Below are 22,119 nucleotides of genomic sequence, written 5' to 3'. Positions count from 1 at the left end.
CAAGAGTCTCCAGGATCAAGCGCCACGGCCCCTGGAGAGAGTTTTCTGAGCAGGACACAGGGTTGTTCGTGTCCGTCTTTGAAGGAACCTGAACCAGGAGCAGGTATTTTTTTAAAAAAATAATTCCATAAAGTCCACACACAAATGGGGGGGGGGGGGGGGGGGGGGAGAACCAAACCGCAATGTCAAAGAGAAGAGCTCACACAAATGCACGGCATCCCCACAACGCGAGCATCTTTGGAAGTCGACGTCTCAGCCAACAGAGCCAAGGCGTTGAGAGATATAGGCAGCAACTCCTGATAGCAATAAATATGGTAGGCTAAAAACGAACCAGATTCACGTGTCCTCGTTCCTAATTAGTCGCTGAAAAAGCCATCATTAAAAAAAAAAAAAAAACAACCCAGGATGCTATTTATTAGTGCGTAAAAAAATAGGTTTGGAATCCCTGTTTAGATTTTCTTGTCAAATCTCTGCGTGTATTGACTCTGTGTGTGTATTTGCACCGTTAACTGCCGGTGGGACGCTGCCAGCGTGTCCCCGCTGTCCCTCTGTCCGTCCCGGTGACTCCAGGCGCAGAGCCGGCCACCCCAGCGTGGCTCAGAAGATGTCGGGGCACGAACTCCAGTCCTGCTTGTCCTTGGCCTCCCAGTAGCCGCCCTTATAGACGCAGATCAGCTCCCCTGTCACGGTGTCCACCTTGCGCTCAAACCACAGCGGGATGTAGCCTTCATAGTCCTTGCCTGTCCGGGGACAAACGAGGCGTAAGGGTTGCTTCTCCTGCCCAAACCAATGGAGGGTCCTTCCCTCGTCCCCCAAACCCAGTGGGATTTCATAGAATCATAGAACGGTTGGGGTTGGAAGGGACCTCAAAGACCACCCAGTGCCACCCCCTGCCCCGGGCACGGACACCTCCCACCACACCAGGTTGCTCCAAGACCCATCCAACCTGCCCTTGAACCCCTCCAGGGATGGGGCAGCCACAGCTTCTCGGGGCAACCTGGGCCAGGCTCTCACCACCCTCACACCAAAGAAGTTCTTCCCCACATCTCATCTCCATCTCCCCTCTTTCTGTGTCAAACCCTTCCCCCTCCTCCTATGGCTCCCCTCCCTCATCCAGAGTCCCTCCCCAGCTTTCCTGGAGCCCCTTGAGGGACTGGAAGGGGCTCCAAGGTCTCCCCGGAGCCTTCCCTTCTCCAGGCTGAACCCCCCCAACTCTCTCAGCCTGTCCTCACAGCAGAGGGGCTCCAGCCCTCCCAGCATCTCTGTGGCCTCCTCTGGCCCTGCTCCAACAGCTCCATGTCCTTCTGCTGTTGGTGGCCCCAGAGCTGGAGGCAGCACTGGGGGGTGTCTCCCTAGAGCGGAGCAGAGGGGCAGAATCCCCCCCCTCGCCCTGCTGGCCACGCTGCTGGGGATGCAGCCCAGGGTGCGGGGGGTTTCTGGGCTCCAGCGCACGTTGCCGGGGCATGTGGAGCTTCTCACCCACCAACAACCCCAAGTCCTTCTCCTCAGGGCTGCTCTCCAGCCATTCTCCACCCAGCCTGGGTTTGGGCTTGGGATTGCCATGACCAACCTGCAGGACCTTGCAGTTGGCCTGGATGAACTTCATGAGGTTGGCACAGCCCTACCTCTCCAGCCTGCTCAGGTCCCTCTGGATGCCATCCCTTCCCTCCAGCGTGTCACCACCCCACACAGCTTGGTGTCATCAGTAAACTTGCGGAGGGTGCACTCAATCCCACAATTTCACTGCCACATCGCCCACCACAGCAAGGGGATCCTGAAGCATCTCACCTTCCTCCAGGGCCTCCACGGCCTCGGCCTCTCTCCGCCGGCGCACGGCTCGCTGCTTCTCCTCCAGCCGCTGCTTCTCCACGTTGGCCTCGTCCCAGCGGCCGCTCTCCATCAGCCGCTGGTCGGGTCGCAGCCGACTGTCCGTGGGTGCCACCCGCTCCTCGGGCTCGTTCAGGGTGAGGGCCAGGTCAGAGAAGAAATACATGTTCTCGGCGTTTTCCCTGTGGCCGAAGAGTCTCTGATCAGGATGGCAGAGGTGGTGCCCACCTCGAGCAGAGCTCCCCAGCCCTTCACATCTCATCCCGGCCCCACCGGTGCTGCTCCTGCTACCCCAAACCAGATGTGAAGAGGTCTTTCGGGGAGGCCTGCCTCCCACCCCCTAAGTGGAGATGCCGAAGATGCCTCAATGGGTGTCTCTGAGGGGAGCAAACCCCTCTGTTGGCTCGGTGTGGAGCCAAGCCTACAAACCCTGGGTGCCATATTGCCCATCCAAGACACCCAACAGCTTCACCCAAGAGCTGCTGGATCCCCAACTGCAGAACTGGGGGCACCAAGTGGAGAAAGCTTTCCACGGAGGACCATTCCACCGGTGACCTTTCCACCAGGGACCTTTCCAACAGAGTGTCTCCAAAGCAGGGACCAGCCATTGGTGCTACCAAGGGTTGGGGACTGGTTTGGTGTCTGGGAGCAGCCCCGCTGTGGGTCAGAGTCTCAAGAGAGGGCTGGAGAGCTAAAGTGACCGGTGGGACAGCATGGCCAGGGACTCACCAGCAAGGCAAAGCAGTCAATACATCTCCATGCCGTGGCCAGCAGCACGAAAAACCTAACCAGTAACCCTGGATGACCAAAACCTACCTGCAAGGGTCCCCCAAAGCCACCCACCCGTTGCAGGGACCCACTCTCCCCTCCTGCTGTGTGCTCACATCCCAGAAAAAGCCACCCGGCCACCCAAGTCCTGGTCCCCTTCCCGTGACCTCAGGGCTGGGCACAGGAGCTCTCTCCATCCCGTGGGGCTCAGGGCAGCACCCTTCACCCCCGCCCAGCTTTACACCCTCGAGCAGAGGAGAGGACTCACGGGAGGGGGTACTTCTTCCACAGGACCTTTGGAGACAGCGTCTGGTAGACAGTTTTCTGCTTGCCCTCCGTGCTGGTGCTGCCGTGGCTGCTGTGCACTATCTTGGAGCACTCCATCTTCTCATCCCACGTGCCCGACATGACGTAGTGGGCTTTACCATCAGCATCGCTCACCACCCCTGTCACCTGGCAGAAGAACATGGCTCTGGTGGCATTTGGAAGTGCCCAGAGGACAAGGAGAAGGCACAGGGGGAACAGAACACCCTCCAGGTGCCCCAACTGGAGCTGCTGGACCTGGCGCTGGACCTCAGACATGACCACAGCGGGAGCGTGGGCCCATCCTGACCATGATGGGTCTCCAGCCCATCAAACCCCTTCCAGGTGTCAGTGCTGCAGCTCCAGCACGCGGAGAGCTGAAACACGGGCTCTGCTTGGACACGGCTGGTCCTCCCCCAGCCCTCCCTGGTGACCACGAGGTGCCAGCGTGGCTCCTCGGCCCCATGCTGGGGCTCATCCCAGCTGCGGTGCTGGGACCCCGTGAGCCCGGCTCAGCGGGAAAAGCCAGGTCTCACCCCACGCAAGGCTGCCAGAAGGAGCAAGGAGATACCCAGATACGTACCTTTCGGGGGACGTCCCTGGAGAAGTAGCTGTAGGGGGTAAATTTCAGCTGGCATTTATCTTTTGACTTATGGTTAACAATCTCTATTTCACCAGACTAGATGAAAGACACAGAACCACAGTGAGTGAGAGACTTTGCAAGGAGACAAATCAGGGTTAGCTGTAGTGCAGGTACAAATCAACCCCCGCCGCAGCATCGCTTCTGCCTGTAGCCACCGCACCGGCCCCACGGCTCCCCAGCAGCAGGGTAAAACCCATCACACGTGCCACCACCCTGCCCCATGAAGCTGCTCCATTAGGAAGCTCCAAGAAGCTTCCCCCTGTCCCTGCCAGGGAAGCACACCTTGCTATTGTGGCAGGAGTGAGTGGGAACACCAGGCAGTGCCCTTCCAGCCCCCCTGCCCTTCCCCGAAGCCAGGCAAGGCCAGGCAGGACCCACCACCTCGGACCCGTAGCCACCGACCTGGTCAATCCAGAGCTTGCCCACGATGATGTTGTGAACGGTGGAGGTGACTTTCCTCCAGACATAGTGATTCCCACTGGAGTGGAACTCGAGGTGGATGGCGCCTGTGGAGACAGGGGTGACCTCAGCTCAGAGGGATAAGCAGGGCTGCAGGCACACTCCCCCGGAGCACAGCACCACCGTGCTCCTCCTCAGGGCCAACCCAGAACCTCTGCCTGCATCTCCCATCATCAGCCCCCAACCGGGGCTGGGGCCGGCTTCATCCCTCCCCTTGCTCCAGCTCCAGCACACGGAGAGCCAAAATATGGGCTCTCTTGGACTCAGCTTGTCCTCCCCAGGCCTCCTTGGTGATCCATGTCAAGAGGTGCCAGCGTGGCTCCTTGGCCCTGTGCTGGGGGTTGTTCCAGCTGCAGTTCTGGGACCGGCTCAGAGGAAGAGCCAGGTCTTGCTGCACACTCCATAAGGGAGGTGCAACACCAGCAAGGCCCCTCTGTCCTCCTCCCACCCCCCCAAAAAAGGGCTGATTTTAAAAGCAAGTGAGAAATGTGCTGCCTGGTTGACTCTCAGTGTCACAAGAGCAGCCAGGCACCGGCACGGCTCTGGGACCACCCCCGGACGAGCTGCCCAGCCCGGGGACAGGCAGAAGACAACTAAAACCTTGCAAGGAGGCAGCTTATTGCATCTGGCTGCCAGGGAGAGGGTTGAAACAGGCAGCGAGCTAACCTTTAAATATCATTTAAGGAGAAATCAGTTCACAGGCAAGCAGGGGATTTCCAAAGCGCATCCGCTACGGTGCTGGCAGCGAGCACAGCACTCTCCCTTTGCACCTGCCATAATTTCCATTTCCAGGGCAGAGGAGTTACCATCGGATTGTCTGTGACCAGGAGCACAAATCCATGCTCCTCCGTTGCTTGGGGTGGAATTCACTGAGCCCTACGTGAGCCCAAGGGACCGGCACGTTGCTTTAACCTCTTGGGTATTGCAGGAAAAAAAAGCAAGCCCCGATCCTCCCGGCATAAGTCACCTACCCAGTGGCATGATGGAGAGGTATTTGCCCCTGAACTTGCTGGCGATCGTGATTTCCTGCCACAACGTCCACCCTCGCTTGGAGTAGACGTGATGGGCGGCTGCCGGGGGGTGGTGGCTCACCTGGGGGAGAGGAGAAACAGCCCGTAAAGTCACAGCCACCAGCGCCAGCCAGCCCTGATAAGTGCTCGCAGCGTGGCTCCGAGGAGAGGCAACAGCTCCACGCCAGCTTTGGCCCTGAGGATGCTCCTCTGCACTGCCCTGAACACCCCAGTGTTCTCCTGGGCACCGGGGTGACCTCCCGTGAGGTCCCCGGGCAGCACATGGAGGGGCACGGAGCTCTGGCCAGGGCTTTCTAAGGCTCACTGGCAAAGTGTTACCCATCAAATCTCAACCTCAGCAACTATCGCTGTGAGATGATGCTGTACTGTCACCCCAGGACACAGCCCTGCTCTCCAGGGATCCTGGTTGAGAAATAAGGATGTGTCAACATCCAGCCCAGATCCCCAGTAATCCCAGTGTTATCAGCAACTTTCCTATCAGCAGCAGCTCCCACTGCTCTGCCTGGGAGCCCCTGGGGGACACAGGTCCCCAGGTCATCTGAGACACACGGACCTGCCCAGCCAAGACTTCGGCTTTGTCCCTACAGACACACGGGGCTGGAAAAGCGGATAAAACATCCTCCATCCCAGGGATGACTTGTAAAAGGAGGGTGCTGGAAAAGCTGCCCAGATCCTAGGTGGGAGCAGGACACCCTATCCCAAGGGCTCTGCCCTCCCATGGGGTCTCACCCGGCCGACCCACAGCGCTCAGCACGGCACACGCCACCCACCCCCGGCAACCAGCAACCCCCCGGGCCCCGACAGCCACGCCACCAACTCCAGAGATGATTTGCACCACTGTAATTACAGCTGAGCGCCCCGAGCCACTGGATTACAAACGCGAGCAGAGCAAAGACCTCTCTGTTAAATCCCACTGTCACTGGCAGGAGAAAATCCTATTTGGGTAACTGGATTTCAGGCACAAGATTATCAACGCTTTGCTGGGCGTGAGGGTGGCTGAGCAGCACTCGCAGCAGCCAGGGGAAGTCCAGAGCTGTGGGAACAGCGTCTGTCTGTCCGTCCCACACTGCCCACAGCAACCGCAGCACCAGGGTAAGAGCCACCGGCAACACTGCACCAGGGCAGAGCCCTCTGTCACCGAGTGTGGCCTTTGAGATGGCACCAGGAGGGAGATTTAGAGGCTTCACTCATGGACCGAAGGCTCCAAAGCATTGCAATGGAGCAGGTGTGCTTCCTGATTTCATAGGCTCATAGAATGGTTTGGGTTGGAAGGGACCTCAAAGACCACCCAGTGCCACCCCCCTGTCCTGGGCAGGGACATCTCCCACCACACCAGGTTGCTCAAAGCCCCCTCCAACCTGCCCTTGAACCCCTCCAGGGATGGGGCAGCCACAGCTTCTCTGGGCAACCTGGGCCAGGCTCTCACCACCCTCACACCAAAGAAGTTCTTCCCCACATCTCATCTCCATCTCCCCTCTTGCAGTGTCAAACCCTTCCCCCTCCTCCTAGGGCTCCCCTCCCTCATCCAGAGTCCCTCCCCAGCTTTCCTGGAGCCCCTTGAGGGACTCAAAGGAGCTCCAAGGTCTCCCCGGAGCCTTCTCTTCTCCAGGCTGAACCCCCTCAACTCTCTCAGCCTGTCCTCACAGCAGAGGGGCTCCAGCCCTCCCAGCATCTCCGTGGCCTCCTCTGGCCCCGCTCCAACAGCTCCATGTCCTTCTGCTGTTGGTGGCCCCAGAGCTGGAGGCAGCACTGGGGGGGGTCTCCCCAGAGCGGAGCAGAGGGGCAGAATCCCCCCCCTCGCCCTGCTGGCCACGCTGCTGGGGATGCAGCCCGGGGTGCGGGGGGTTTCTGGGCTCCAGCACACGTTGCCGGGGCGTGTGGAGCTTCTCACCCACCAACACAGCAGCATGCCCGGATCAGCAGCAAGACCCTTTTCCCACACAACGTCCCCCCAAGAAAGCCCACAGGGCTCAGGCTGACAAACGGCTCTGCAGATCTTGGACCTGCACCAGCCTCTGCAGAGTTTTGTGATTTCGCTTGATGTTTCTCAACACTGAAAGACGTGACAGTAACTCTGCCCCCGAGACGGCACAGCCACCCCCCGGAGAACACAGAGCCCCCACCAACGTGATGTCCTGCCTGCAAGGGGTGATAAATGGCCCCGTCCCTTCCCAGGAATCCAGGACGGACCAGCCAAGTGTGCTAAATATTAAGCAGTCAATTTTCTTCACAGGTCACAACTCATTAAGCGCTCCAGGTTTTTAATTAAGACCTGCTGTTTTACCAATGCGTGCCAGATGCGCTTGCTGTGGGGCTGTCAGAGGTTCCCAAGTTGTCCCCAGGCTCTGAAACTAAGAATTTTCAGTCCAACAAGAAAGAAACGAGAGCCTGAGACACCCCCTGGCCCAAAGACACCCTGAAACAGGGAGGAACCACACCAGAGCTGGTGGGCATCACTGACATGGCCATGAGGGAGCTGGGGTGAGAAGAGCATCTCCCTTCCTCCTCAAGTGTTAAGATGTAACGACAACCCCTGCCCCGGGCAGGCTGCCAGGAGACCCAGCATGGTGGTAGACACCTTTCTCCTCCCCTTCACAGAATCACAGAATGCTATGGGGTTGGAAGGGACCTCTGGAGATCATCCAGTCCAACCCCCTGCCAAAGCAGGTCCACCCAGAGCAGGTCCCACAGGAACTTGGCCAGGTGGGTTTTGAATGTCTCCAGAGATGGAGACTCCATCACCTCTCTGGGCAGCCTCTTCCAGGGCTCTGCCACCCTCACAAGAAAGAAGTTCCTCCTCATGTTTAGATGGAACTTCTTACATTTGAGTTTGTGCCCATTTCCTCTTGTCCTGTCCCTGGGCACCACTGAAAAAAGACTGGCCCCATCCTCCTGACACCCACCCTTGAAGTATTTATAGGTGTTGATCAGATCCCCCCTCAGTCTTCTCAAACTTCCCCACTTCCCCCACTTCTTCCCCATTGGAGCACTGGGACGGGCACAATGTCCTCCTGCTTCTGAAAAACAGCTCGGGCTGTGCCTGCTTCTGCCAATGCCAACAGGAATTTGCTGGCTGTCTCAGGCAGGAGGAAGGCTCAGGGTGAGGAGATGCTGGGTCTCCCTCGGGGCTCCTGCTCCGGCTGGGCTGGAGCAGCGGGGCAGCCCCCGGCTCACCTGCTCGCACAGGGAACGGAAGCCGAACTCCTCCAGCCGATCCAGCTCATAGGTCTCCCCCAGCAGCGGGTTGAAGGGCTTTGCGGTGCGGTGGACGGTGGTCGAGTAGGAAGACACCGAGAAGGCGGCCACGAAGCACATCTGCTCCGTGGAGCTCTCGCACTTGACCGCTTTGTCCAGCAGCTCGTGGTACTCCAGGTCCTCCGTCAGCCTCTGGAGCATGGAGAGCGGCTCGTTGAAGTTCACCTGGAGGGGAACAGGGAGGGGTGAGCACAGCAGGAGAGATGCCAAGCTGGGCACTTGGCATCTTTTTTTTGCCCTTTTTTTTTTTTTTTTTTTCTGAATTTTTTTCTCGACTGATTTAGAATAAGGCACAGGAGGTTGTGCCTCAGAACTACGCATCTGCGTGAAGATTTAGTGGAGAAGCACTTCAGTGAAAAAAAAGCCAACAAAGCTCCACCTGTATATTGCAAAGTAGTTTTTTTCAAAACCTGCCTATAATTGCAAAATCATTATTCTGACACTTGAGGGTCCAAAGCTCTGGAAAGGTTGCTGTGTGTATTGCCGCTTTTATTAAGTGGCTTATGTGATAACTCTGATGCTTCTCTCTCCTCTGAGAGGCTTTTAACTCTCAAAATCACCTCAATTCACACTGCACAATGCAAATTCTCTTGATTAAATCGCATCGTAATGTCACGAATGACAGCGCTCCTCCTCCTGCACACAAACACACGCACCCACGATTCCCGCCTTCATTTTTAACCTTAAGAAAACCCCTAAACACAAACATCTGAGCATTTACTCAGACGATCGACACCTCAAGATCAAGGCACCACCTTTGAATTCCCCCAGCACGGCTGAGCACTGGCATCCCATGCGTTGGGCTCCCCCAGCTCGGGGCGATGCGCTCCCGGAGGGATGGAAACTCTGCCCAAGGGGAGCAGCCGCCCCACGGGGCAGCTCAGGGCGCGGGGATGTGACAAGGCAGGCAGGACGTGTGTGCTCTGCCCTGCTCCCTGAACTGCACCATGAGAGCAGGAAGGCTCTGTAGTTCCCAGCTGAGAAGAAGGATGGTGGGCAGCTGGCATCCCCATGAGATAATCAGACATCACCCCAGGTACCACCTTGCTCCGGTGATGGAGCACCGGTGACCCCCAAAATGAGCCTCAGCAGCGACACCAGCTCCCTCCTGCCTCCTGGCCACGAGCAATGTGGGACGTGGGGCAGGGATGTGCTGCTCCTTGGCTGCCCTCCATCACCTCACAGAATCCCAGACTGGCAAGGTGTGGGAAGGGACCTCTGGAGATCATTTAGTCCAACCCCCTGCCAGAGCAGGTCCACCCAGAGCAGGTCACACAGGAACATGTCCAGGAGGGGTTTGAATGTCTCCAGAGAAGGAGACTCCACCACCTCTCTGGGCAGCCTCTTCCAGGGCTCCACCACCCTCACAGTAAGGAAGTTCCTCCTCATGTTTAGATGGAACTTCTCATGTTCAAGTTTGTGCCTGTCACCTCTTGTCCTGTCACTGGGCACCACTGGAAAAAGACTGGCCCCATCCTCCTGACACCCACCCTTTAAGTATTTATAGGTGTTGATCAGATCCCCCCTCAGTCTTCTCTTCTCCAGACTAAAAAGACCCAAGTCCCTCAGCCTTTCCTCCTAAGAGAGATGCTCCAGGCCCCTCATCATCTTTGTAGCCCTCTGCTGTACCCTCTCCAGCAGTTCCCTGTCCTTCTTGAACTGGGAAGCCCAGAACCGGACCCAGTGCTCCACATGTGGCCTCACCAAAGCCATCCCCACGCCGGGCTGCACTTGCTCAGAAAACCTTGAAAAACCCCATTTCAGGGTGTTCCTGCTCCTGGGGCTGCAGCCCCACAACAGCCGCCCCCCCCCCCAACATGTGGGCAGCGATGCCCCACGGGGCAGATATCGGAGGGGAAGCTCCATCCTGGAAGAACCTGAATGGGTCCTATATCCAGCCCCAAGTCATTGCTTTGTCAGTTAGAAAATTCCACCGTCTGTTGCCAGGTTGGACGGGCTGCAAACATCTCTGGGAAAAACCCAAACGGTTTATTTTAGCAGTATTTTTTTTTGTTCTGAGAAGAACCGAAATTAAAATAAAAATCGAAAGAAACACAGCGACAGTTTGTCTCAGAAGGTCTTCTGCCTCAAAACCACGTGAAATTCACTTCTTGCTCTCAACCCAGAACAAAGGACTGTATTTTAGACGGAGCAGATGGTTGAAAGATGGGAGAACCGCTTTTAAAAGCCAAGTGCCATATTTCCTACTAAAGCAAACAAACTCCAGACCCTTCCGCGCGGGGATTTCGGCAGCAGGGATCTTCCAGCAGCCAAGAGAGGAAGAGCTGTGTAGAGAGAGCAGCATCACGTCTGCACAAGAAAGCAAATCACTGCCGGCCTGAAATAACTCCGGGGGACGCGAACCCTCCGTGGGAAGGTTTTGCTTCGCCGTTGCCCGAGCGGTGCCGGCGCAGAGTCCTCTGCGCCGGCACCGCTCGGGCAACGGCGAAGCAAAACCTTCCCACGCAGGAAGGAGAACCCACCTGAAAACGTAAAAACCCCTGAAGCTCTTTCTTCCTTTTCAGTGCCGCAGATTTGTTCGCTCACAGGAAAAATTAAGGAGCGGGTTTTTCAGTCGATCGCATCCCCTGGAAGGGGAGGGGGTCTCAGCAAATGCTCTAAATTTGCCAAGAAGCGGGTGAAGGGCGTGGAAGGAGAAACTCCCCCCCCCTCCTCGCTGGACCCAACAGGCTCACCCACGCTTTGGACTGTAGTTAACCACGTTTCCAAACAGCCCTCCCCGAGCCGGCTGTTCCCCCTTCCTCCTCCTCCTCCTCCTCCTCCTTTGCTCCGTTTTCTACAACGTCAGCTCAAAATCATAGAATCATAGAATCATAGAATGATTAGAGTTGGAAGGGACCTTAAAGATCATCGAGTTCCAACCCCCTGCCATGGGCAGGGACACCTCCCACCACACCAGGTTGCTCCAAGCCCCCTCCAACCTGCCCTTGAACCCCTCCAGGGATGGGGCAGCCACAGCTTCTCTGGGCAACCTGGGCCAGGCTCTCACCACCCTCACAGCAAAGAATTTCTTCCTAATATCTAATCTAAATCTCCCCTCTTCCAATTTAAAACCATTACCCCTTGTCCTGTCCCTCACCCGGCAGCTCCGTCTTGACCGGCAGAGCTGCCGGTGTCTCTACTAGCCATGTCCACCCATGGCTTGGATGGGAGGACTCTCTGCTGGGTTAAAAACTGGCTGGAGGGCCAGGCCCAGAGAGTGGTGGTGAATGGAGTTAAATCCAGTCGGTGGCCAGTCATGAGTGGTGTCCCCCAGGGCTGGGTATTGGGCTGGTTCTCTTTAACATCATCAATGATCTGGACAAAGGGATCGAGTGAACCCACAGTAAGTTCGCAGACGACACCAAGTGAGGGGGGAGTGTTGACCTGCTGGAGGGTAGAAAGGCTTTGCAGAGGGATCTGGACAGGCTGGATCCATGGGCCGAGGCCAATGGGATGAGGTTCAACAAGGCCAAGTGCCGGGTCCTGCCCTTGGGTCACACCAACCCCCTACAGCGCTCCAGGCTGGGGGCAGAGCGGCTGGAGCTGCCTGGCAGAAAAGGACCTGGGGGTGTTGGTCGACTGTCGGCTGAACATGAGCCAGCAGTGTGCCCAGGTGGCCAAGGAGGCCAGCAGCATCCTGGCCTGTGTCAGGAACAGCGTGGCCAGCAGGACTCGGGAGGTGATCGTCCCCCTGTACTGGGCACTGGGGAGGCCCCACCTCGAGGGCTGTGTCCAGTTTTGGGCCCCTCATGACAGGAAAGACATTGAGGTGCTGGAGCGGGTCCGGAGAAGGGCAACGGAGCTGGTGAGGGGTCTGGAGCACAAGTCTTGTGAGGAGAGGCTGAGGGAGCTGGGGGTGTTCAGCCTGGAGAAAAGGAGGCTGAGGGGAGACCTTCTCGCTCTCTACAACTCCCTGAAAGGAGGGTGTAGCCGGGGGGGTCGGTCTCTTCTCCCAGGTCACAGGCAATAGGACAAGAGGAAACGGCCTCAAGTTGCACCAGGGGAGGTTCAGATTGGATATTAGGAACAATGTTTACACGGAAAAGGTTATTAAGCCTTGGAATGGGCTGCCCAGGGAAGGGGTTGAGGCACCATCCCTGGAGGGATTTAAAAAGAAAGACAGCTTGACATAGTGCTTAGAGACATGGGTTAGTGATGTGGGGGGTTTTTTTGTATGGTTTTCTTTTGGTTTTTTATCAGAGTTAGGTTGATGGTTGGACTAGATGATCTTAAAGGTCCCTTCCAACCCAGACAACTCTATGATTCTATGATTCTATGAAACTACGGAGAGAGAATTCAAATGGCTGCTGAAAGGAGATTAAATTGTTTCCCGCTGCCTCCCCGTGGGCTGCTCCTTCTCAGGGGGAGCCTCCCAAAGAAACGCCACGTGGAGCTGAGCTTGGGGGGTGCAAAGTGCCCCTGTATCCATACGGACACCCCGAGAGAGGAGCTGACAGCGAGGGGTTCATGCCGGGCCGAGCCCCTTCTTTATTGTGTAGATGTTTTACAGAGACAGCAGAGCTGGGAAACCAGACCCCCTCACCCCGGGGAGGGGAGGGAGTAATTACACCCCCCCAACCAGCACCAGCAGAACATATTGCTCTCAGGTTTGGACTCGGCTTTTTGCAGCTCCCGGCATGATTTGATTGATAGGGAAGGTATAAATTTCCTCTCTCCAGGCACCAGCAGCTGCTGGTATTTCACGTCCTGAGCTTATTTCTGTACCCATCACGCCTTTAGCCGATATTGATGTTGCTGCAGAAATGCTAACGGAAGGCGCTGGGCTATATATCTCAGCTGGAAATAGCACAAAGAAGAGACAAACTCATCCCTCTTACTGGCAGAGTGTCAGGCTCTGCCTTACGAAGAGACAAAATACAATCAGCTCAAGCAGCCAAGCCCCCGCGACACGCTCTTTGCCCTGTACCCAGCAAAGGGAGGACCCCGAATCCAGCTCCAAGGCTACAGCTCATCCTTTGCTGGGCTACTTCCAGCACCACAATAACCCCCCAGCACCCCCAGCTGTTTTACAGCTCTCCCAAGCTTTCCAGGGCTCATGGCTTTTGGGGGAAATGGATTCCTTACGATGGCACCCAGTCCCATCCATGCCGCTCGCTGGGTTGGTGAAGACCTGCTGGAAACCAGCGACCTGAAAAGGGCTGTTTTGCTGTGAAAAAAAAAAAGGCTGTAGTTTTGGGGGAGCTTTGGCGTGGGCGGCGTTTTGTCTGGGTACATGAGGCACAGGGTTATTTATCTGCATGAATTAAATGCGCATCCCGTTTACAGCAGCCCATGCGAGGGGGGATCCTCCAGACAGACCCCTGCCCAGCAAACCTTCTCCTGACCATCCCCAGGAAGACTTCGCCTCAAGGAGTGAACCCAGCAGCACCCAGCAGGGCTGGAAATTGTCCTCAGGACACCTCCTCCTCTGAAAGGCCACTCTTTGCAAGGAAAATAAAGGCACTCTGGGGTGAAACACGTCCCTGCTGTACTGTGGGTGCCAGTGGGGCTGCTCTCCGAGCATGGCGTCCCCAAGATGCACGCTGGGGAAACAGTGATCAGCAACAAGGGCTCTTCTCCTCATCCCTGGGTGAAACGCTTGAATCCTCAGGGATTCAAGGTGTCCTGGTTCCCTCCTTGTCTCTGCACCAGCTGGATTTGCAGAGGGCACTTGGGCAATGTCATCCCGGCACTCGTGCGAGCAAGATGCCAGGGCACGGTCACCCCTGGGCTGTCCTCAGCCACCGCGGGAGAAAGGACCGGTCCCAAAGAAGAAGCCAAGCTGATTCAAATCCCTACGGTAACAGCCACGTCAAAGCCATTAGCCACAAAGCAATTAGCACCACAGCTCCATGCTGCCGAGGACAACCTCCTGCCGGGCTGGGTCAGTGTCCCAGCTGTGTGGCTCCCTGGCAGCAGGCGGGCGATTTCACAGGGCAAATAAATTGCAGGGAAAAACGTTAGGGCTTAGAATCAGCAGAGCTGAGCAGCGAGAACACCCCGGAGCTGCAGAGAAGAACAAGATGGCTTCAAAGGGCTCTGCCAGTGCTTCAGGATGGTGCTGGCAGCTGGTCACATGCTGCTGCCCCGCTCAGGGGACAATCCAAATCCTCTGCACAGCCAAGAGCTGTGCCCAAACTCAACCATGGCACCACGGCAGCCCCCTCTGCCAGCCCCCGGCGCCGGGCCACGCTCACTCACGGGCATGGGGATCTTGGAGAGCTCTTTGCCGATGCAGTTCTTCATGATGCTCCAGAGGTTAAGGCTGTAGTTGGGTTTGTCGGGGATGCGAGTCCGTCTCCTTTTCTTCGGCAGGAGATCTTTGCAAGTGGACTCATTGTAGCTGCTTTGATTGGAGCTTTCAAAGACCTGCAGAAGCAACAGAAGAAATGCAGGTCTAAGCCAAGCTCATCCAGCACAACCCAAACAGACCCAGCAGCTCCTGGAAGAAGCAACCACAGCTCAGCCCATCATGTGCTGGGGAGCATCACTAGAGTCTGCTCTCCGGGGCATGGGGTAAATAACAACGCAATTGTCCCCCAACACTGTCCTGCTTCCCTCAGGAGGGTGTTTGCTGCTCTCAGACCACTGACATCTGTCCTCCCACCATGGCTCACAGAGAAACCAACTCTGCTCCATCCTAGAGGCATGGGAGGGACCTGGATGGCAAGTCCCTCCAACAACCTCCTCCTCTCCTGCTCCTCTCTCCTGGTTTCATCCCTTGGGGACCGTCCCTCCCACTCTTCCCGGCCAACTCACGCTGTCCTCCAGGTTCCAGTCCTCCGGGTGGCCCTCGCTGGCCCCGCTCAGGTTGCTGCCCGAACGCCTGCGGGGAAGAAAGTACCGGCTGGTAAAGACAAGAAAGGGCAGAGAAGGGGAGAGAAGAACCCAGGCTGGTGCAGCACAGCCACCATCACCCAGGGCATCTCCCTGCTCCACCCAGGGCACTGCCAGGACAGCAACAGGGTGACGGAGGCCATACGTGGGCATTGGGAGGGGATGCTCAGCATGGGGTGTCCCAGACTGGGCACCCAGAGCCTCTGCACTGGCCAGCGAGCCTGGCGGTGGGACCGTGGCTCAGATCACAGGGGCCTCCAGCCCAGGGAGGTGCCCAGGGAGGTGTAAGAGCAGGTCACGGCACACAACGGCAAGGTACTCCCCGCCTCTGCCCAGTGCTCCAAGGGATCTCCCTCCAAGGGATCTCCCTCCAAGTCCCTGCCCAGGCTCCCCTCGAGCCCACATCAGCCGCTGGGGCAGAGGACTCGGCTTCAGCGCAGGACAGGCTTCATGTCTGCCCTTCCTCGCCTGTTTGCTAAAGCTGGGGCCATCCTCAGCCTCGCTCACTGCGGGGATGTGAGGGCAGGCAGGGCTGAGGGACCCTGTTTGCTGGGGGATGTGCACGGGGCAGGGGCTCGTACCTGTGGTGCTTGGGGTCTGCGGTTACAGTGATAAACGCCGGTGCATCCTCCATGGCATCAAAATACTCCGTCTCTTCATCTTCATCACTGGCCTCTCCTTTGGCAGACTGCACGCTCCCTGTTGGCGCAAAGGGTTTGAGGCGCACAGGTGCTGTTGGTCCCCTTTCAAACTCCACAAGCCTGTCCCCAGAGCACACCTGCCCCCCACTGTGTCCCCTCCAACACTGGCTCCCTTTACAGCTTGGCCCCCTCCTCTCCAACCCACTCCACGACGATTCCACACCGATTTCCAGCTCCTGAAAAAATAGAAGGCAGCGCGTGTCCTGCTCCCCACCCCGGGCACACAAGGCTTCCCTGCCGCGCTGGAGAGCCCTCCAAAAATGCCACCAGGCTGCCAGAGCCAGACACACGCGTGACTCGCACGCCCAACTGTGTCTAACGCGGCTGCCACTCCAGCACCGCCCCGTCTGCCGGGAAATCCGGGCTGGATTAAAGCAGGGAAAAAAATGCCACATGTTTCAGGTGATGCTCAGGGAGATTTCCCGGCCCTCGGGTTCTCCAGCCCTGCACTTGCAAACATTTTGTCCCGGGTTGAGAGACCCAGGACTAACTTTTCTTCTAATGCTGGGGAAAATTGCACTTTTAGAAGGCTCTAGTCTCTGAATTTGTGAAAATATTTACTTTATAGCCAGCCAGGCTCTGTGGGATTCAAGGTTTTAGTGTTTTCGAGCCTTGCCAGGTGCAGGGACAAGGAGGAGCAAGGCCTGGGCATTTGACCCAGGCTGGCCAACAGGAGTATTTCATACCATGAACGTCACAGCCAATATAAATTAGAAAAGTTTGCTGCGTAGCTGGCTCTCTCCCTGATGGCGGCGGGTCCAGACAACTCCTTGCCCCGGTGCCGGAGCCCTGAGCCCTTCCCTTCCTCCTGAAGCCATTGCGCTCCCAGTGTCCGCCATTTGCTGTCCCTGCTGGGAGTGCACAGCTCCTGCTGATATAGTCGGCTGAGTATCATTCCTGTATAGCTTATATCAGTACCGGGATTAATACTGGTTCTTTAGTATTATTGTTAATTATTTAGTCTTAGTCTATTAAATCTATTTATATTTCAACCCTTGTGTTTCTTTGTGTTCCCCGATTCCCCTTTCCGGGTGGGGAGGGGTCACTGGGTGATAGAATAATTGTCTAAGGACAATAGATTGTTATGGGTTCTCTCAAACCATAACACGTTTCTTTTCCCTGCTGCAGTGGGAGAGATCGCTACGGAGCCGGGAGCGGCCATTAATTGTGATTTTTGAGACGTGGTGCGGCTCCCCTGCTCCTGCCCTCCCTGAGCGCAGCCTCAGCGCGGGTGTCACCGCTCTGCCACAAAACCTGACACAAAACCACCGCCGGAGCAGCCTCCACGGGGCAGGGCATGGGGCAGGGCTGACCACCTCTGTCGGGGCTCCGGCACATGGAGGGACCAGGACATCCACCCCAGCTCCAGCTACCTCGCCCCAGCCCGTCTGGCTTGGCGGTTGGTTCGGCTTCCCAGCAAGGTTTGGCAACCTCCTTCCCTGCACCGTTCCCGCACTCCTCCACAGGAGCAGGGTCGCCCCTTGCGACGGGGTCGGGCTGGATTTGTGCCTGTCCCTACACCTCCCCGCCCTCCCCAGCTGCACCACCAGACTGCAAAAGGAATTTAAGACCATCGAGTCCAACCATCAACCCAACACTGCCAAGGCCACCGCCAACCCACGTCCCTCAGCACCACATCTGCCCGGCTTTTAAATCCCTCCAGGGATGGTGACTCCACCACTGCCCTGGGCAACCTCTTCCAAGGCTTGACAACTCTTTTCAGTGAAGAACTTGTTCCTAATATTCGCTCTAAACCTCCCCTGGTGCGACCTGAGGCCGTTTCCTCAAGGCCTTACAAGAAGGAGGGCAGCGCCTGGCACTGCCATCACACTCCACAGCAGCCGCTACTCTCTCCCTTGAGTCTATTTATCCTTTAAAAATAAGACAAGGCGCTATTTGCAGTTCTTGGCTACAGGCTGTAACTAACGCCTCCCGCAGGGAAGGAGACTTGGCGTGAATCTGCAAAGCTGTTAGATTTTATTGCCCAGTAACTCTTGCGAACAGCAAATCAGCCCTGACCGTGCCACCACCCCCAGCACAGCCGTGAACCCGGCAGCGCCAGGGGACCCTGGGCTTCCTCCCAGTACCGTGGCCACCCTCCAGCAGCCAGAGTGTGCCCATCAGTGAGGGGTACGGCTACCAAAATAGTCGGGAATAGCATGAGTGAGCTGGGGACACAGCCCTCTCCTGCACCCATATCTTGGGGAAGTCCCAAGCAAGGAGCAGCAGGACGGTTAGGGACAATTATGGTGTAACTGTTGAGACCCCCCTGCAGTGCTGCCCCTCCAGCTCTGGGGCCACCAACAGCAGAAGGACATGGACCTGTTGGAGAGGGGCCAGAGGAGGCCACGGAGATGCTGGGAGGGCTGGAGCCCCTCTGCTGTGAGGACAGGCTGAGAGAGTTGGGGGGGTTCAGCCTGGAGAAGAGAAGGCTCCGGGGAGACCTTGGAGCCCCTTCCAGTCCCTCAAGGGGCTCCAGGAAAGCTGGGCAGGGACTCTGGATGAGGGAGGGGAGCCCTAGGAGGATGGGGAAGGGTTTGACACTGAAAGAGGGGAGATGGAGATGAGATGTGGGGAAGAACTTCTTTGCTGTGAGGGTGGTGAGAGCCTGGCCCAGGGTGCCCAGAGAAGCTGTGGCTGCCCCATCCCTGGATGGAGCAGGGCTTGGGGGGGCTTGGAGCAACCTGGTGTGGTGGGAGGTGTCCCTGCCCAGGGCAGGGGGTGGCACCGGGGGGGCTTTAAGGTCCCTTCCAACCCAAACCAGTCTGTGATTCTGTGATTTAAAAAAACCCAGGGGTACACAGGGTATTGCCTTGTGCATCCTTCCCATCCCCACTGATGCGCTGGGAGCAGCCCAGCAGAAAGCCCCCCCTCCATCCTGGGGTTTCCCATGGGGCTCTGCCCCATAACAGCCCCCAGCCCCACAGCCCGGCTCGCCAGTGCTCACCCTTGGCGCTGCTGGTGATGCCGGTGGTGCTGGAGGAGAGGCCGGGGGCGCCGCGACAGGCTCTCTCCAAGCTGTTGTGCTGCTTGGCTAACTGCTCGATGGTCTCCTCCAGCCGGATCCGCTGCTCCCGCTCATACTGCAGCGCCCGCTGCCATTTTCGGCTGTGGGTTTCGGCTAAGTCCAGGAAATCGCGGCAAGCCTGGAGGGGAGGAAGGGACATGTCACCCGGCACGGCCCTCGCAGCTCAGGAGCTCATCACGGAGCCAGCGCTGGCACATGGTGACTCCAGAGGTGACTCCCCACCACCCATCCTCCTCCTGCCCCAGGACCCTGGTTTTACAGGATGCGATCCCAGAGCTTTGCACGATCCCTGTATCCGCAGGGCTAAAACCAGTTCAACTCTGCCCATCCAAACCTGAATCACCTTGAGGAGATGACCACAACATGGACAACTGCCCTAAGTCCACAAAGCCTTCGTGATGTCCCGTCTCCCACAGCAGTCCAGACGGCCATGCCCAGCCCCACAGCCTGGTCCTGTCCCTGACCCCACTGCCGGTCCCCAGGAGCCCAGGATGGGGTCACACAAACCTCAGCCAAGCCCAGCCCTTCACAGGTGCCCTGAGATCCCCAGCAGCCACCTCCATCCCCAGTCCTGCAGACATGGAGAGCCGGACAGGATGATGGTCCCCAGGGTGACAGCCACAGACAAGAGAGGGTGCTCAAGCCCAGGACCTGCAAGCCCTTTGCTCCAAGGAGGCAGAGAGGGAGGATGTGGCTCCTCCTCAGAGCCACACAGCCCAGCAGAGGGCCTGGTAAGCCCCATAACGTGTTCACCATGGCCAAAGGTCCTCTCCTGTCCCACGACGGACCCACAGCCACGCTGGGCACAAGGGTGGGAGGGCTCACGGGATGCACCCAGTGATGCCTTGCAGGATATGCAGCATCCCTGTCCTGTCCCACCAGGGACACAGTGACCCAGGCTGACAGGAGAACCCCTGGGTGGCATTAACCACCACCGCAGCCCTCCTCAGCATGGCTGCCCATCTCTGGATGCCCAGCGGCAGATTTCAGGGCACAGGCTGCCCACTGGGGGACAGGACGCTGCCAGCTCTCCTGAGCTGCCTTTCTATTGTCTGACAGGAGAGCCAGCCCTCGCAGCTCCATTTTTAGGCTATTTTTTTTATATTAGACTGAAACACCGAGTCCCCTTGGCTTCGTTGCTTCCCTTGCAACCATAGAATGATAGAATGATAGAATTGTCTAAGTTGGAAAGGACCTTTAAGATCACCTAGTCCAACCATCAACCTAACTCTGATATCAAACAACCATCCCTAACCCCTGTCTCTGAGCACCACGCGAAGCCGAGCACAGAGACAGGGCTGCACCTCCTCCTCCCGCCCCTGAATCTCGGCACGTTGGGACGCGCTAAACACCTTCTTACATTTAAAAGTAGGAAAATGTGATTTTAATGGAAGTTTTACAGGAGTTTGGAGGCAGGCTGGCAACTTGCAGGCAAATTAACTGTGCTTGTGCTTCCTAGCTCCAGCTCATCACCATCCCAAAGGAAGTCTTCTTTAGATAAATGCTGCCCCGAAAAACTCAAAACTATTCAAAAGGATTAAAACCAGAGAGTTTTGAATGTCCAACAGACTTCTACCCATCCCCAGGACTCGGTTATTTCCTGTGTTTCCATCCGCTTTGATATCACACGTGATTTATGCAGCCCTTGGCAGGCTACTCTAAATTTTGGCTGCAGCTGGCACCGGGACATCGAGGTATCTCCTGCTCAAGGAACAGGTTCAGGGCTTCAGCTTCCATGACCTGGCCTGATTTTACCAGGATTTGTCCAAGAAAAGCTCCGAGACATCAGTTCCTCATCAAAGCTCTCCTTTGGAGGGGAGCGGGATTTGGGTCTCATCCAGGTAAATTTTTTCCTTTAATAACGTCAGAAGCGAATCACCAGGGAAGTGACACAAAGCAGCAGGTGTTCGTATTTCAGGTGAAGAAGCACGAAGCAGAGGGAAGGAACACCCCGTGGTAAGACAGAAAAATGCAGGGGGAGGGCACACGTGCCTTCAGTGACATCCTGAACAGTGCCCTGTCCCCCGGGGGCTCAGCCCCGTCCCCAGCCTCACCTCAGGAGCCCCCCAGTTGTGAGAAGAGGCAGGAGCCAAACTTGGATCAGACAAACGAAGGACAAACACAATGAGTTTGGGTCTGTCCTTTGGTAAAAAATAGCAATCAGTGTAACCCATCATATTTAAGAAGCTCTTTTGCTTTGTTCTCACCTCTGCTCTCTCCTGCTTCCGAACACATGGAAGGACCTGACCCTGCCTTTGTGTTATCTCCATCCCCCACCGCTCCCGCCTGCTCCCGCCGCACAGAGCTCACAGGCTGGTTTCTGCAGGACCAGTCCCACCATCAAACTGGGACTGAATTTATACTCACAGACCCGGGGTGAATCCAAACCCTCAGACCACACTCTCGCAAACCTGCTGTTTTTCCCAGTGTGACGGGTGTACACCAGTGTCCCCAGGGCGAGCGCCAACGTGCATCACTCTTCAGCACCATTAAGGCTCTCTAACGAGACGCAATCAATCACATGCGCTTTTCTAGGCAGAAATAATTCAGCCGAAAAGTGTTTGCAAGCTCCGAGCGCGGGTTTGTCCTGTGGCACCAGCTCCTCAGCCTCTCCATTCCCAGTTGTGGCCACCAGCGACTCTGGGAGGCAACTCAGCGGTGCTGGCACGGTGATGGAGATACCCGCCTGCCCAGCAGATATCCCCTGGGAGTACCACGCTGCGGTGGAATTAAGGCTGTATCGTCATCCACGAGCAGCAAAACCCTCTGCACGTCCCCAGCACCACCATGGGCAACGTGGTTCCTCTGGCAGCGAGACCCCACCTGGAGCAAGGCAGCAGGTCCCCCTGCTTTGCCGTCTCTCTGGTTGCAGGCAGGGAGGTGTCGGGGTCCCGTCCCCCCAAATTCCAAGCTGTGCTCCCATCCTACACCCCCTCCCGGCCCGATGGGGATCGCCCCACGTAAGCCACCAACCCCGTGGGACTGCACGGGTGGGCACGGGGAGATGCGAGGCCACACCACAGATCATCAGGGAGCTTCATCTTCACCTGGAAACAACTTGGCTCCTCTCCCCCACCCCGAAAGGTCCCGTTGGCAGCCACCCACGGCCACAACGCCCCCGGGCAGACCCTGCCCTGATGCCTTCAAGCTGACGCTTCCTGCCTGTTAAAACTAGCCCCAAGCTGGCACGCCGGCTTCTTTTATTACGCTGATGCATTGCGATAAGAGGATGAAACCACAAGGGCAAGTAATGAGATAGCGGCC

At 57.2% G+C, this 22,119-nt stretch overlaps 1 protein-coding gene across 2 annotated transcripts in view; it reads right to left on the bottom strand.

The window, feature by feature from the left end:
- Positions 1-380: 380 nt before the first annotated feature.
- The window catches only part of OSBP2 (oxysterol binding protein 2), a 133,066-nt gene continuing 111,327 nt past the window's right edge, over positions 381-22,119 (bottom strand). The window contains exons 4-15 of one of the 2 annotated variants that reach the window (XM_074159488.1): positions 18,775-18,973; positions 15,708-15,825; positions 15,045-15,115; positions 14,836-14,839; positions 14,491-14,632; positions 8,206-8,451; positions 4,972-5,092; positions 3,944-4,047; positions 3,482-3,577; positions 2,864-3,048; positions 1,789-2,009; positions 381-740 (exon numbers count right to left, since the gene is read on the bottom strand). In XM_074159488.1, the coding sequence (XP_074015589.1) occupies positions 598-740; positions 1,789-2,009; positions 2,864-3,048; positions 3,482-3,577; positions 3,944-4,047; positions 4,972-5,092; positions 8,206-8,451; positions 14,491-14,632; positions 14,836-14,839; positions 15,045-15,115; positions 15,708-15,825; positions 18,775-18,973 (1,650 nt within the window). In that variant the 3' untranslated portion in view covers positions 381-597. Of the gene's footprint in view, positions 741-1,788; positions 2,010-2,863; positions 3,049-3,481; positions 3,578-3,943; positions 4,048-4,971; positions 5,093-8,205; positions 8,452-14,490; positions 14,659-14,835; positions 14,840-15,044; positions 15,116-15,707; positions 15,826-18,774; positions 18,974-22,119 lie in introns of both variants that reach the window. The other variant, XM_074159487.1, reaches the window with a different exon arrangement.

The sequence above is a fragment of the Numenius arquata genome, chromosome 16 (assembly GCF_964106895.1).
Source record: "Numenius arquata chromosome 16, bNumArq3.hap1.1, whole genome shotgun sequence".
Taxonomy (NCBI): domain Eukaryota; kingdom Metazoa; phylum Chordata; class Aves; order Charadriiformes; family Scolopacidae; genus Numenius; species Numenius arquata.
The sequence above is the reverse complement of the archived record's forward strand: the minus strand, read 5'-3'. Positions and strand labels throughout refer to the sequence as shown.